Source organism: Arachis ipaensis, chromosome B07, assembly GCF_000816755.2.
Source record: "Arachis ipaensis cultivar K30076 chromosome B07, Araip1.1, whole genome shotgun sequence".
NCBI lineage: Eukaryota > Viridiplantae > Streptophyta > Magnoliopsida > Fabales > Fabaceae > Arachis > Arachis ipaensis.
This window is the reverse complement of record NC_029791.2, coordinates 19,474,048-19,487,806: the sequence shown is the minus strand read 5'-3', so window position 1 is coordinate 19,487,806 and position 13,759 is coordinate 19,474,048. Positions and strand designations below refer to the sequence as shown.

The 13,759-nt window shown below is 34.5% G+C and overlaps 1 protein-coding gene across 5 annotated transcripts; it reads right to left on the bottom strand.

The window, feature by feature from the left end:
- LOC107608971 lies at window positions 40–8,507 on the bottom strand. Of its 5 annotated transcripts, none has more exons than XM_021107459.1 (9): window positions 7,765–8,507; window positions 6,595–6,780; window positions 5,916–6,008; window positions 5,438–5,620; window positions 5,214–5,316; window positions 4,953–5,123; window positions 2,549–3,558; window positions 2,028–2,470; window positions 40–215 (listed from the first exon to the last, which is right to left on the bottom strand). In XM_021107459.1, exons 1-9 carry the CDS (start codon window positions 8,011–8,013, stop codon window positions 152–154), a joined length of 2,502 nt encoding a protein of 833 aa, XP_020963118.1. In that variant the 5' UTR covers window positions 8,014–8,507; the 3' UTR covers window positions 40–151. The 5 variants fall into 5 exon arrangements, with proteins under 5 accessions (XP_020963118.1, XP_016166261.1, XP_020963119.1 ...); XM_016310775.2 differs by having other exon boundaries at window positions 4,953–5,135; window positions 7,765–8,505; XM_016310777.2 differs by lacking the exon at window positions 40–215 and adding an exon at window positions 1,276–1,925 and having other exon boundaries at window positions 4,953–5,135; window positions 7,765–8,504.

The following is a 13,759-nucleotide window of genomic DNA, read 5'->3' as shown; positions in this document are numbered from 1 at the left end:
TTTTGCCTTTTGCCTGAACAAAAAATGGAAGCCAACATCTACAAAAAAATTATCATTATGAGCTACACAACATAACAAAAGCTACATCGCTACACAACAGGATGAAAACCAGGAATATTATCAATGAGCTACACATGATAGAAACTACCAACTATTGTTTCTCGGGGTCATCATCAAGGCTATTTGAATGGCCATGGACTCCACCAAGGATAATGCTGTCATAAAGAAAAACATCACATCTAATGGTCAAACTCGGAACTATATTCTCAATTTGAAGAAACATGAGAGGAGAAAATAAAATAAAGGAACCAATACACATTGCTACTTTAAAGAACAGAAATCATTTTCATATGCACAAAGGTCATTTAATCTGTTTCTAATTTTACACTTGAATCATGGATAGGGGTTTAGACAGGACAACTACCGCAGTACCTTTTCTTAGTGAGAACAGACTATTATAAATCAAATAAGAAATAATATTACTTTTTCTTCCAAAAGCACCACCAAGATCAATGCATTTACTTGCAATTTTCTTCCTCTAGCTCTCTATCAAACTAGTCTACAATTGATCAAACTCCTCTATTTACCCTTCTTTTTACATAACAAATCCTTCTTCGCTCTAATTGTTCTGCAACCCTTTTCTTTTTGATACGTTAATTCCTGATCTTATACCAGTATCATGCAAAACCACCAAATCCAAAAGCCTTAAAAGAAATTAGATCTAGGAGGAATTAAGTAACAAAAACCACACACCGCAATTATGCTGACTAGACATAATTCATTACATTCTCTCATTCATAAATAATGAAAATTATATCTCAGCTCAGTAGAATATTTTTATTGTCATAAATGATCTCTCCCAAGAAACCACATTAATATCTGTAATTGCATCGCTAACAGGCCCCCTCCCGCAGGAGGCCAATGTGGATAATGCACAAACCAACACCACCTGCTAAATTAAGAGTGACAATAACTGAATACAAGACCACTTGGTCATAAAAGCTGAGAATATGTCATGAACCATCTCTCTCAAAAGCTTAAGCTACTAAATCAGAAGACATGAATGGCTTGCATTGTTTCCCTAACTCAACATGGCAGATTTAGGAGTTTTGTGCATTACTGGTATGCTATGACTTACCTCTTCTCACTTTGGGTAAAGCATATGAAATCTTGAAGACTCTACTTCATTGTAGAACAAGCAAGGTCATGCATAAAATCATGGGCAAACACACAAATACCCCCAAACAAAAGTAAATTTATTACACTAATTGCAACTGACAGAAAACCATGTGTGGAATTCCATTCCGATATCTAAAATTTTGTGGGTTTATACTTTAAAACTACAAACAACAAAACTATAAACTCAGCTTCAGGAACATCACCCGATATCTACATCCCTAAATAATCCAGAATAAAAACAGGAGTGGAGATCAAAAAAAAAGTAAGCAGAATGTACACGCAGTTTTATACAAAAAGACCAACTACAGCAAGAAAAAGGGGAATGAGGGTGTCACAACACCCAATCTAGTTTAACTTTAACCTAGTTTGTTAGCATCTAAGGCTAGTCTCAGCATTTCTCACTTATTCAGTACTCTCACTTCTATGTATTGAACAATCTCTGGAAGAGACCCAGAGTTGAGGGAAGCTATCTTCATTTTTGAGATGCATGCACATTGTTCATACTTCTTAGTTCTTACAAAATCGGCTTCCCTTGGTTGCACCTGTTGTAAGGTAGGCAAATCATAATTGTTTCCATGTATTGACCATTACGGTTAATGATATTACATATTCACCATCCTTCACTGGCACTCAGTGGGAAAGTGGAGGAAAGTCATCTTCATTCTTCAAATGATAAGCTCCCACGTCAATCCTGAATCCCAAACCATAGACACCCCCTTAAAGGAGAGGAAAACTAGGAGCACAAACTATGAACATGTAATGGTCTAAGCATTAAAATTTGCCAGTGGTTTAACATCATTTGTGATCTCTGTACCAATGAATAAGTATCAACAGAGATGTTATATTACCTTTTGTTATCAACTGCAGATAATGAGTCAGAACTCTCCTCTGACACGACCCCTGTGCTGGGAGCAGAGCCCTTAGTAGTAGAAATGCTTGATTCATGTAGATTGCTAACTTCAATTCTTGGTGGTCCACGATGCTGAGGGCTTACAGTACCAGACTCATGCTTTTCAGACGTGTGAGGGAAACCGTTAGAATGACGTGGTCCCCATATGGCAGGTTGGCTGAAATACGTTTCTGATGATCTGGACTTAGCACTGCCAAGAGGAGGATATACTTCAAGAGGATGTTCAAAACTTCCCTCCACAGACAAATTCAACTCTTGTAGAGTAGGAATGAAGCCGTTGTTACGACTATGTGCATGTCTATGTTGTTGCCCATGAGCACCAGATGCTTGGCTCCGTCCCCTTCCTGACATTGGCCTGTTATCCCTATATGGACGAGATGACTGCAAAATTATGAGCTTTATAGTTAGAACATTACTGAAATATAATCTATATACCTAAATAGTTCAGGTGTGCATTACCATATTAGGGAAGTATGCGCCTGTTCCTCGAAGTTTTCTCTTCTCTTCTGAACCAAAAGGGGGGATCGGTAGAGTAGCATGATTAACAAGGTAAACTGGTCCAAGAACACCATTTGAATTTGCCTGTGAATGAATGCTTTGATTAATCTGAAGACATTGCCTAACAGTTTCCCAAGGATTCCTATTCTGTAACTTTGGAGACCTAGGAGGACTAGGCACCACAAGAGGAGAGACAGTATAACCATTGCACATCTGACCATATTGTAGATTCCTAATGTTACTTTCATAATCCCCAGCCAGGTCCAATAGGGATTTTGTAGCTTCAGTACCCCAAGATACAGTAGTAGTGTAACTATCACTATGAGGGAAATTATTTTCAAAGACATCAACTGCATTTCTCGAATCAACTAGCCCATAAGACGCCACACTATTTTCATCAAGATTTGACCTAGAGTTGTTCTCCATAACATGCTTCTCTTTCTCGTCATCAATAAGAGAATTAACTGTTGTTTCATTAGAAGCAATCCCATTTGAAAAATATGATGCATCATTACTGCTTGCAAGATCCAAGCATCCTATTGTTGCAACATCCTTAGAATCTTCAACTAGTTTATAAATTGGATCTGCATTTTCATCCCCAGATGAGTCAACTGATGGCCCTGCCAAAGAGGAGAAAACTTTTACTCCATTCCTTTCTCTTTCATTTTTAGTTTCACAATTATGTTGATTTCCGGGTAAACTTTCCACTTTGGATCCGGTAGAAACAAAGAAAGATGTCTTGTCTTCAGAGCACACTGCAGCCTCTGATGTTCCTGAGAAGTCAAAATCTCTAGGACTACAACCAAGACTCGGAGTTCGCATGTCATTCCCATGATTGCATCCATGCCTATCCAATGTGTTCGCAAAGAACCTATTAAGCTCATCTGCTATTCTATCTTCTGGTAGCATAAGAATCCAGCCAAGCTTTCGGGCACCATACTTAAAAGCACTGCGTATTCGATAGAAATTACCTGAAAAAGAAGAAAATAAACATTGTTCTAATGAGAGAGTACTAGACTAAAAAAATAATGGACTGATACACAAACGCAAGACACCTACAACTATTTATAATGCCACACTCGAGATCCATAATGGATTGTACATAAACAGAATCTAAGAACACATAGCGGCAACAGTGATGTGGTAGTGATGTATACAGTAGCAGGTTAATATCAAGTTGTGTCTGTTTGCTCATATATTTCTTCTAACACACTAGAAAACCAGGACTGTTGAGCATTGGAACCTTGAAAGCAATGAACCTTGACAAAGCATCTGCTACTTGGGGCTTTTACTAATTACTATATGTCAATCAAATCCTAATAATTTTTGCACTCATCTCTATTGTCCTTCACAAATCACTCACTGGTCCACAAGCTCTTTTTTCCTATCTGGATGACAAAATGCCTCCCCATCAAATAGTGTCCCCACTTCATCAATTAGAGGGCTAGGTAAAAAATAAAAAAATAAAAAAACTCATCATTCATATTCTCAATCACCAGACAGAGTCATTCAATTACTCCCTCCAGTCTCCATTTACCAAAATCAAGGCTCCCTGATACAGATTTTGACAACTAAGGAATAGGTACTAGAATAAACTTTGACAAATATGGAATAGGTACTGGAATAAACTAATATTGATTTAGAAATAGAGACCTCAACAGTATTTGGAATGTCAGATTATGAAGTATATCACCACTCAAAGTAACAACCAGAAAAGGGCACCTATGGACTCGGACCTCAGTCATCTCACCACAATTTGTTCATCCTTCCCCACCTGCCCTCTCCCCTTTTTCCCCCTTTTCCTTCCATTTCTCATGAGAAGATATGCAATAATAATATTCTCCATTCAAAGCCCACCAGTTGCTCCTTCCTATCAAAGAAATAGTCATTCCAATCATCTTTCCAATTTCTCCCACAAACTCATGTAGATTATTGATCCCCATATTTGGTCCAAATACACACTGCCCTCCCTCAAGCTCGTCATTTCTCTCCTCAACAACATGCTCTCTCCATTGACTCCCACCACCATATGCACATTTTTCATACCTAGATTTGATGCAGATGCATTCTCCAATCTTTCTCTGGTCATCCACATATCCTCGCACAACCATGGGTTACAAAAATCATATCCCCATTTATAGAAGGACTTTATATCATCAAGTAACTGCTGCGCTTGCTTTATATGCAACTGATCTACTATCTAATATTTAAACTTCAACAAAAGAAGATGAACGACCATTCAGTACAGAACATTTCAATCAAAGGTGTCTTTTAAAAGGCACAATAACATATAAAAACTGGAAAAGAATTTATATCAGAACAGAGCATAATGGCATATTAAAACTAACGGGATATTCACTTCAACCTTTATTGACACTGCGACCAAGGTTGTTGTTTTCCTTTAGTGGATCAATGATGTTAAGATGTTTCTGAGGAAATGCACGAAAATTTAAATCAGGTCCCCTTGAAGGTACCGAGAATGATTCCACACAGGTTTTGATGAACTCCTCAGTCAGCAGAGCGTCTCCTCCATTTTCTGCCACCTCAGCTTCACACAACAGAGAGTCAGAAAACAACCTAAAAATACTATATCATTCAAAAAACAAAAACAGGGGGAATTTCATACCAACTATATTAGGCAGAGAAGATTTTCCAACTGGTCCCTTCAAACTAACACAATAATTATCCCAGTCGAATTTGCTGAAGTAGTCCAAAAATCTATAGAGAACCTGGATCGAAGGGCAAAGTGCAGCTTACTTAAAGAATGCATAGTCAGCATCAAGGGATGCAGATTTCTCTCCTTTCTTTTCCTCATTAAAATGACCCAAATAGATTTGATGGAGAACTTACCGCTAGTGGACCATCTAAGGATACATGAAACTGATGGAAAATATACAGAACAAGTGTTTCCAGAGCATATGTTGAAATCAAGCCATGATGAGCACCCAGAATACGACTCTCATAGTAGCACCAAGCTTTTATCAGTATAATGCTACGTTTGAAGAGATGATCCTTGCCAACAAGTCGATCAACCTAATTACGTAATGGAATTGTATAAGCATAATAATACAGTAAACATTGCACGTGTGGACACAGTACAGTACAAAAACAATAATGACAGACTACAATGTCTGCATGCATACAAGTTCTCCAAAGAATATAATACATAATACTTGCTTCTGTAGCCTTGATACATTGAATAAAATAAAGAAACTAAAAGATTGAGTTGAATCATCCTGCTTTCAAAATGTTGGCCAAAGTACATATGAACATGTTTCGTCACAGAACTTTTCATGATTTAAGTGGAGAATTGCCACATTAAGGGTACCTTTTCAAGAAAACATAACGTACTGAGTCCTCCTAATTGATTGAAAGAGATGTCTACAACAATATTCTGTACAATGCATTTGATAAGCTTAACCTGCATTAAGAAAAGGGGAGAAAAGGCACTTCAATATAAGGACCAACACTTTTTCTGTCCACACCGTACAGTGAAAACATATTAGATTTAAACTAACCAGAGTGACCATCATTCGCCCCAGATTCTATGCAAGGTTACCAACACAAAATTCACTACCTTTACAAAGATAGAAGAAACACAATGGTGATGGGTGAAAAATTTTGTGGCTTATTGAGCATAAAACACAAATAGAACAGTCTTAACAGAGCTTGCTTTGAAAAACTGACCACAAAACACAAAAATAACACTATAAACAGCCTGTTTTGAAAAGGAGGAATCATAAGGTAAGGGAAGAGAGGCAATCATGAATCATCTAAACATGTGAAAAGTTTCAATAGAGAGCAAGACTAAAAGACAGGGTCAATTCCATCCTAGAGAGAAAAGAAGTAATTCCTTTCCAAATGGAAAATTAAAGGAAATGCAGATTCAGCATTTCAGGCTTATAATAACTCTGGAATTATAATTTTACGGTGGTCATTTGGCACACAATGCTTGCAAACAGAACTGTATTCAATTTCCAATAAGGTGCCAAGAAAGAAGAAAAAACCTCTGCATCAATGAAACGAACATCCTTCACTTCATATTCAGCAGCTTCATTGATTTCCTCTCCTCGTAGAACAGTGTGAACATCCGACACTAAGCCATCCTCAATATTTTGACAACTGAGTGCAGTCAAATCAATATCTCCATCTGGAAGATATGTTTTTAAAGGAACCGACCCATATGGAAAGACCTGCAACAAAAGAAAGAGTATTTTAAATTTTAAGGTGAGCAGGCAAAGATGCATATATATATATTGACTGAATTCATCCATGTCATCATTTAGTGGTTTAAAATTACAGTGCACTATGCATCCTGTTTGTTCAAATATAATACAACCTCACTTTAAAGATGTTTTGCAAATGCAAAATATTCAAATAAGATTACATCCAGAGGCATGTGCATTTTATCATTTATCAACTCAAAGCAAATATGAGATTACAACCCATAAGTGATAATCCATTAAAACAAATCAGAAAATTCAAAATTGCACTTCGTTAACAGCACATATACATATTATTAAGCTAAACATATATATCCAGAAAAGGGTAATTCTTATAGAATGATTATACACTTAGACCAAAATCAGGAATAGATAGCTGATCCCGGATTTATTCATTTCCACAACTATCCTAAGGTTCGGCCTTGCGATTCTATCGGCCATAAAAACTCAACCAACCAAACAACCATACTCCATATCCTTCATTCCTTCTGCACTTAGCTCCCATAAACACGACTCAAGCTACAGGACACTCAGCTTGAATGGTAACTAGCGGGTCTTCCTACCTCCCAATCAAGTGCCATTAGAACAAGAACCCCCTCAACACATTCCTAAAGCTAAAAAGTAAAAACAGCAATCACCAACGTGCCATGCATAATCCACAGGCAAAAAGCACCGTTCAGTGAACACAAACAAAAACCCAACAACAACACTACATAACACAACAATCCAAACTCCCAATTGATGTGTCAAACAGCATATACACACACACTTGAAATTGCTCAGCAAACTATAACAGAATCATCACAAAACACAACAATATAACGCCAAAACCTCCAAAAACATCCAAGATCACAAAAAGAAAAGCATCCAATTCAAACAAAAGCTGCATGAAGTAAAGCACAATTATGAATCGAAAATTCAATGAGCAAACACAAAAATAAAATAAAATAACACCTCACACCGAGCGCCATATCGAATCAGCCTCTGCACGTAATCAACAACCTCGCGGCGCTTCCGGTCAGCACCGAGCGTCGGCCTAATCCGGCGGAGAATCGCGGAGGTGGTGGCCTCAGCGGCTGACCATGCGTCTGCAGCGACGGAGCTCGGATCGGGGTTTGACAACGGCAGCGGCGGCGACGGCGGCGACGAGGCGCAGGGGCGATCCTCCCCGAAAACGACGCCGTTCACATGAAGATCGCCCATGACAAAACGACAGCGCCGTTAACCCCTAACGGTTTAAAAAAAAAAGGAAAAATCCAGAAGACCAAAAAAAAATTGAAACGGCGAAATAAGCTTCCGAGAGCTCCGAACCCGAAATGGGGAGGCGAATTCGGGTACCCGATAACCCGAAACGGGTTTTGCGAACCCTCTCGGATGGAATTAAAAGGGGGAAGAGTGTGTTTGAGGTGAATCTAGCGACAGTGGGGGCATTAAGGGGAAATCATGAAATTGGGAAGAGGAAATGGGAGAGAGGGATTTTGAGGGAAAATGGGGGTGGAAATTCGATTCTATCTGGGGAAGAATATTGAAGGGGAGAAAGCATGAAGGCCAAAAACCGAAAAAGGGAGAAAAGAAAAGAAAATAAAATAAAATAAAATAAAATGTAAAGGGGAAGAGGAAGAGGGTAGAGGGTAGACGGGAAATAGAAAGTAGGGCTCTTTAGTTGAAGCGAGGAGAGCATTAGAGGAACTTGAACCAAGTCAAGCAGTTGGTCTCTTCTTCATTCATGTTACAAAAAATAAAATTTAGATTAACTCTTGTAAAATTTTTTGATAAAAAAAGTTAGTTATTTATGTCTTAAATTTTTTTTTGTGACTATTTCTGTCTTAAATTTGAAAAGGTTGAAGTGTTTTACAGACATTTATAAATATATTTTTAAAATTAGTTTGTAATTTTTAAATTAAAAAGACTAAATATAATTTTATATATTAACGAATATTTACATTTATTATTATTCTTTATAATATTTATAGGCCACAAAATTTACCTACGAAGATATAAATGGCGTATATGATTAAGAATGGTCTATTTGTGTAAAATTACATAGATATAATAGCAAAGCATTTTATTGGACGAAAAATCTATTTTATTATAGTCTATTTTAATAAATAGGATTGCTATACATTCAAGTATTTTTTTATTTAAGTTTATTCAATTAGGTCCAACACCAACAAAAATCACTATCATTAAAAGAGCATTATTACATGCGCTTTTTCTTCTTTTCCTCCTTCGCGCTTCTTCTTCTTCTCCCCTACGCTTCTTCTTTTTCTTCTTCTTCTTTTTCTTTCAAATACACGCATACGTCATCTTCTTCTTCTTTCAAATTCACGTATACCTCCTCCTCCTCTTCCTCCTTCACGCACGCAGATTCTTCTTCTTCTCCTTCAACTCCTCCTCCTCTTCTCCTCTTTCGTTATCGTCATCACCAACAACACCAACATTTTGCTAAATCGAATTGAATGGACGCAGCTGTTCTGAATTGAATTGAATTGATAATCTCTAAATTATAGACACAGGTGTTTTGAATTTGATTTTATATAATGAATAATGTTCCGTTCATTTAGTACTTTACAATTGTTTCACCTTAATAACGTGTTCAGTTCATTATGCAAAAAGCTGTTTTGAATTTGATTTTATATAATGGATAATGTTCCATTCATTTAGTATTATACAATTATTTCACCTTAATAACGTGTTCGGTTCATTATGAATTGAATTGAATTGAATTGATAATTTCTAAATTATAGACACATGTGTTTTGAATTTGATTTTATATAATGGATAATGTTCCGTTCATTTAATACTAACAATTGTTTCACCTTAATAACGTATTCGGTTCATTATGCAGGAAGCTGTTTTGAATTTGATTTTATATAATGGATAATGTTCCGTTCATTTAGTACTATACAATTGTTTTACCTTAATAACGTGTTCGTTTCATTATGAATTGAATTGAATTATTTTGAATTGAATGGACGCATGTGTTTTGAATTGAATTTAATTGAATTGATAATCTCTAAGAGGAGGAGAAGAAAGAGGAGGAGAAGAAGAAGGAAAGAAGAAAAATATGTGTGCAAATTTGGAAGAAGAAGTCTGCGTGTGCTTTGTTGGAAGAAGAAGAAGAAGAAAGAGGAGGAGAAAAAGAAAGAAAAGAAGAAGAAGAAGAAGGGAAGAAGAAGAACATGCGCGAATTTGGAAGAAGAAGAAGAAGAAATACGAAGGGGAGTAGAAGGAGAAGAAATGGAGAAGGAGAAGGAGAAGAAGAAGAAGCGCGTGATTTGAAAAGTTATTACAACAATTTGGATAAACCTGGATAAGGATTTTACTTGGATGTAGAGTTTTATTCTATAATAAATAAGAACAAATCATTCCTATATAGACACAAATTACAAAAAAAAAAATATTTTGAAACTGTTGTTTTCCTGATGAATGTATTATGTTGTTTGATTTATGCTGATTTATTTTAAATTTAGACTCTGAAAATAGAATTATCAATTATTACTTCTCGTGTATCTTAATCGTAATTAGCTTTTTTTTCTCAAACATCTTTTTTTTTTAGGTTATGAATCTTCTTTTCTAATTTTCTTTTTTGGTAACTTTGATTTTTTCTAATCTATTAGCATTTTTTTAAAATTTTTATCTATTTACTTATTTCTCTACTTATTTATTAACTCTATTCAACAACTTCTTTTTCAAAATACATGTAGAACAAGTGTTACCATTAAATTCTTTTCACTTCTGCAAAAAATTAACTTTTATTCAGTAAAAAAAATTATATGCACCACAATTGTATCTTATACCATCTATATTTTAAAAATTATTTTTTATATTGGTTTAATTTTGGTGTTGTACAAACTGTACAGGGGCTAAATCTGTGTATGATGAGAAAAACTTCTCGCAGGAAACGAGTATTTGATGCTGGCACCACGCAGACAGAAAAAAAATTATAGTTGTAACGTGTTCTGGGAGCACCTGACATTGACATCATGCAGACCGCAAGAAACTAGGATCTTTTAGCAGTTTTTCCAGCTTCTCATAGGTCACGATGTGTTGAGTCTGCTGCCACTGTCTTTTTGTTGGAAACGAAATGCTTTCATGGCGACACGATTATAAATACAGGAAAAAAATATAAAGTTAAACAAAAAAAGTATTAAAAAAGGTAGTTTATGTGGTGAATGGAGCTTAGGTAAGAGAAGATAAGATGGATTGTGGTTTGGAAATAAAGAAGGATTTTTTTATTGTTATGATTCTTATTATTTTGTACTTTTTTATATATTTAATGCTGTGTTTTAAGGTTTGTGCATTGTTGGCTTTGTTTTTTTGGTATTCTTGTGAGCAAAATAGTTTGATGTTGGTTATTTTTTATTGTTTATAAGTAGTACCTGGGTATTTTATGTGTTTGGATTTAAATTTTTATGGCTATATTTTTGTGATAGCATGGGATTATATTTTAGGTGGAGGCTGGATGAGAAAGAACAACTAGTCTTGATGTAGCGATGGGGTTCAGTGAAATCTAAAATGAGACTTAAATCAAACTGAAGCTCAACACAATTATATTTAATTAAAAAAAAAAACTCCATCTCACTTTTAGTGAGAAACATTGTCTGAATATCAAAATAAAATAAAATAAAATAATCTCGCATACAGAGAGATACTGTAAATACTTAAACAATTATATTTATCTTTCTTGAAATTGACAAGAAAATTTTGATTTCACTACAATTAAGAATAACATCCTCCAATCTTATGTTGGAATATAATTCCAAAAATCTTTTCATATTAAAATTTTTTGGCCTCTACATTCACCTTTATATTAAATATTATTTTTTCTCCATATTAAAGTGACATTTATGAGTTGTAAATGCATGTGAGTATTGCAGGGCTGATATTTGATTACTTTCTTTCATTTATGCATGCTATCATTCTTGTCTTTGTATTTTTAGCTTGTTATTTTGTATCAACTGTATTATTTTGTCATTTATATTTATTACAAGATTATCTTTCAGCTATAGTTACTCATCTAGCCATTGTCAAGTTTTTTATTTTCAATACAAATTCAAACATGCTTTATCTCTATTTCTAGAGCTTTATAAACTAATACTACTGTAAATTTTGTGTGCAACTCACCAAAAAAAGTAATATCTATTCTCTAAATTAACATTTTGATAAAAAGTTTGATTGATAGTTTACTTGTTTGAGCAAAATATAATTAGCATACACCTTAAGCAAATTTTATAAATAATATAGTCAAATGTAATTTATATTTATTTTCAGTATTTTTTAACCAAAAAATTAATGACTAATTTGTTATATATTTGAGCTCTATTTAAGAGTTTATTATTGACAAAGTTACACATACAAAATTAACTTTATTGATACTTTTAATAAGACTAAATTTATAATTATAATTAAAATACTAAAACAGAATACTAAAATATAATAACAACTAATTTTTTGTATTCATAAAAGAAAATGTCTGACATGATTATAAGAGGAAATAAATAGTGCTGAAAAAGTATAAGTTTTTGAGTTGATTTTATCTTCATAACAGAATTTCTACTGCTGAGTTCAAATTTTATCGTGCTCTTTCAGCGTCTGTATATGTCCAAGATGCCGACAAGCTCCTGAATCTCTCTTTCATTCTCTCAAAGATTGTACCAAAATCAGAGAAATTTGGACTCTTACAAGTATGTATTTAGTTTGTCCTAATTTAAAGAATTGGCTAAAGTGGAAACTCAAGATACTTTTTTGTTCTATTCAACCCAATGATGGATTTGGAGGGATAAAAATAATGATCTTCTTAACCCTGATGATGGGTGGGGGTGCCAACACAGTGATTAGTATGTTCTGGAGCTCAGTCAGGGAGTTGTATGTCATTTTTAATATGCATATTTCTTCATCTTCTCTTTTACTCTATTTTTCGTAGGTTTCTCCTTCTGTAAACTTGATTAAAGTGACTTGTGATGCTATTCTGAGCCCTTTTAGTGTGTTAACTGATTTTGGTCACCTTATTCGCAACTCTAACGGGTATTAGATAAAGGTTGCTCTAAGAAGTTAGAAAATGCTAGTGTTCTCCATGTTAAGCTTTATGCTATTTGAAGAGGATTAATCCTTGCTTAGGAATATGGTTCTCTCAATGTTGTTTGTGAGACAGATTGTTTGAAAGCTTTTTATATGATATATAAACAGAAATTTGATGATAGTATTCTAAAAGGGGACTCAATGAAGATCTAAGAACATCTCTAACCGAAAAAAATTTGAGTGTCCATTTCTGTTGTGTCAGAGAGAAAGAGGAATTTATGCATTGGAGTGAAATGAAGGAAAGTCCCTTATCTTAGATCCAGAAAGAGCAATCTCTCTAAAAAGAGACTTTAGACATCTAATAAAATTTTGTCATGTGATAACATACATTTTTATTCCATAATTGTTTCTAATTTTTTTCAATCTTCTTTTAAATTTATGAAATGAAAGCTCTACTGACATTTAAAAAAAAAATAAATCCAAATCAATTCAATTTTTTTCAATTACTTACAATTTTTTTCTCAAAATCCAAATATCCAACAATGGCATCCTTAAAACTCTTAAATTCTAAATCAAAACTTCACACTATCAAATACATTTCAAAATTCAAATCATGAAGTTTTCCTAATTTCAATTTTCAAGTTCTGTATAATAATCAATTTTCTATTTTCAACCACATAATCAAAATTTACAAATACCGCAATATCCATTTTTATCCATATTTAAACCCTTTATTAAAAATGTTACTCCAACAACTTTGTTGTTTCCAACTCACTTCAGTGTAACGAGACATGACTCATCTAATGTTCATGATGTAACATTCTCACTATCAGAATGTCACGCTCCCGGCTGCACCACTCTGATAGCAAGAGGTATTACGACGACTTCATGTACTTAATAATAAAACATGAGCCTTTGACTCGAAACC

Excerpts from the sequence above, each read along its gene's own strand:
- LOC107608971 (XM_016310775.2), bottom strand. The coding sequence starts at position 8,013 with ATGGGCGATCTTCATGTGAACGGCGTCGTTTTCGGGGAGGATCGCCCC. Across the intron at positions 5,621-5,915 it reads CGTTATGTTTTCTTGAAAAG|GTTGATCGACTTGTTGGCAA; the intron begins GTACCCTTAATG and ends TTACGTAATTAG. Across the intron at positions 216-2,027 it reads TCTGCAGTTGATAACAAAAG|CATTATCCTTGGTGGAGTCC; the intron begins GTAATATAACAT and ends TCTTTATGACAG.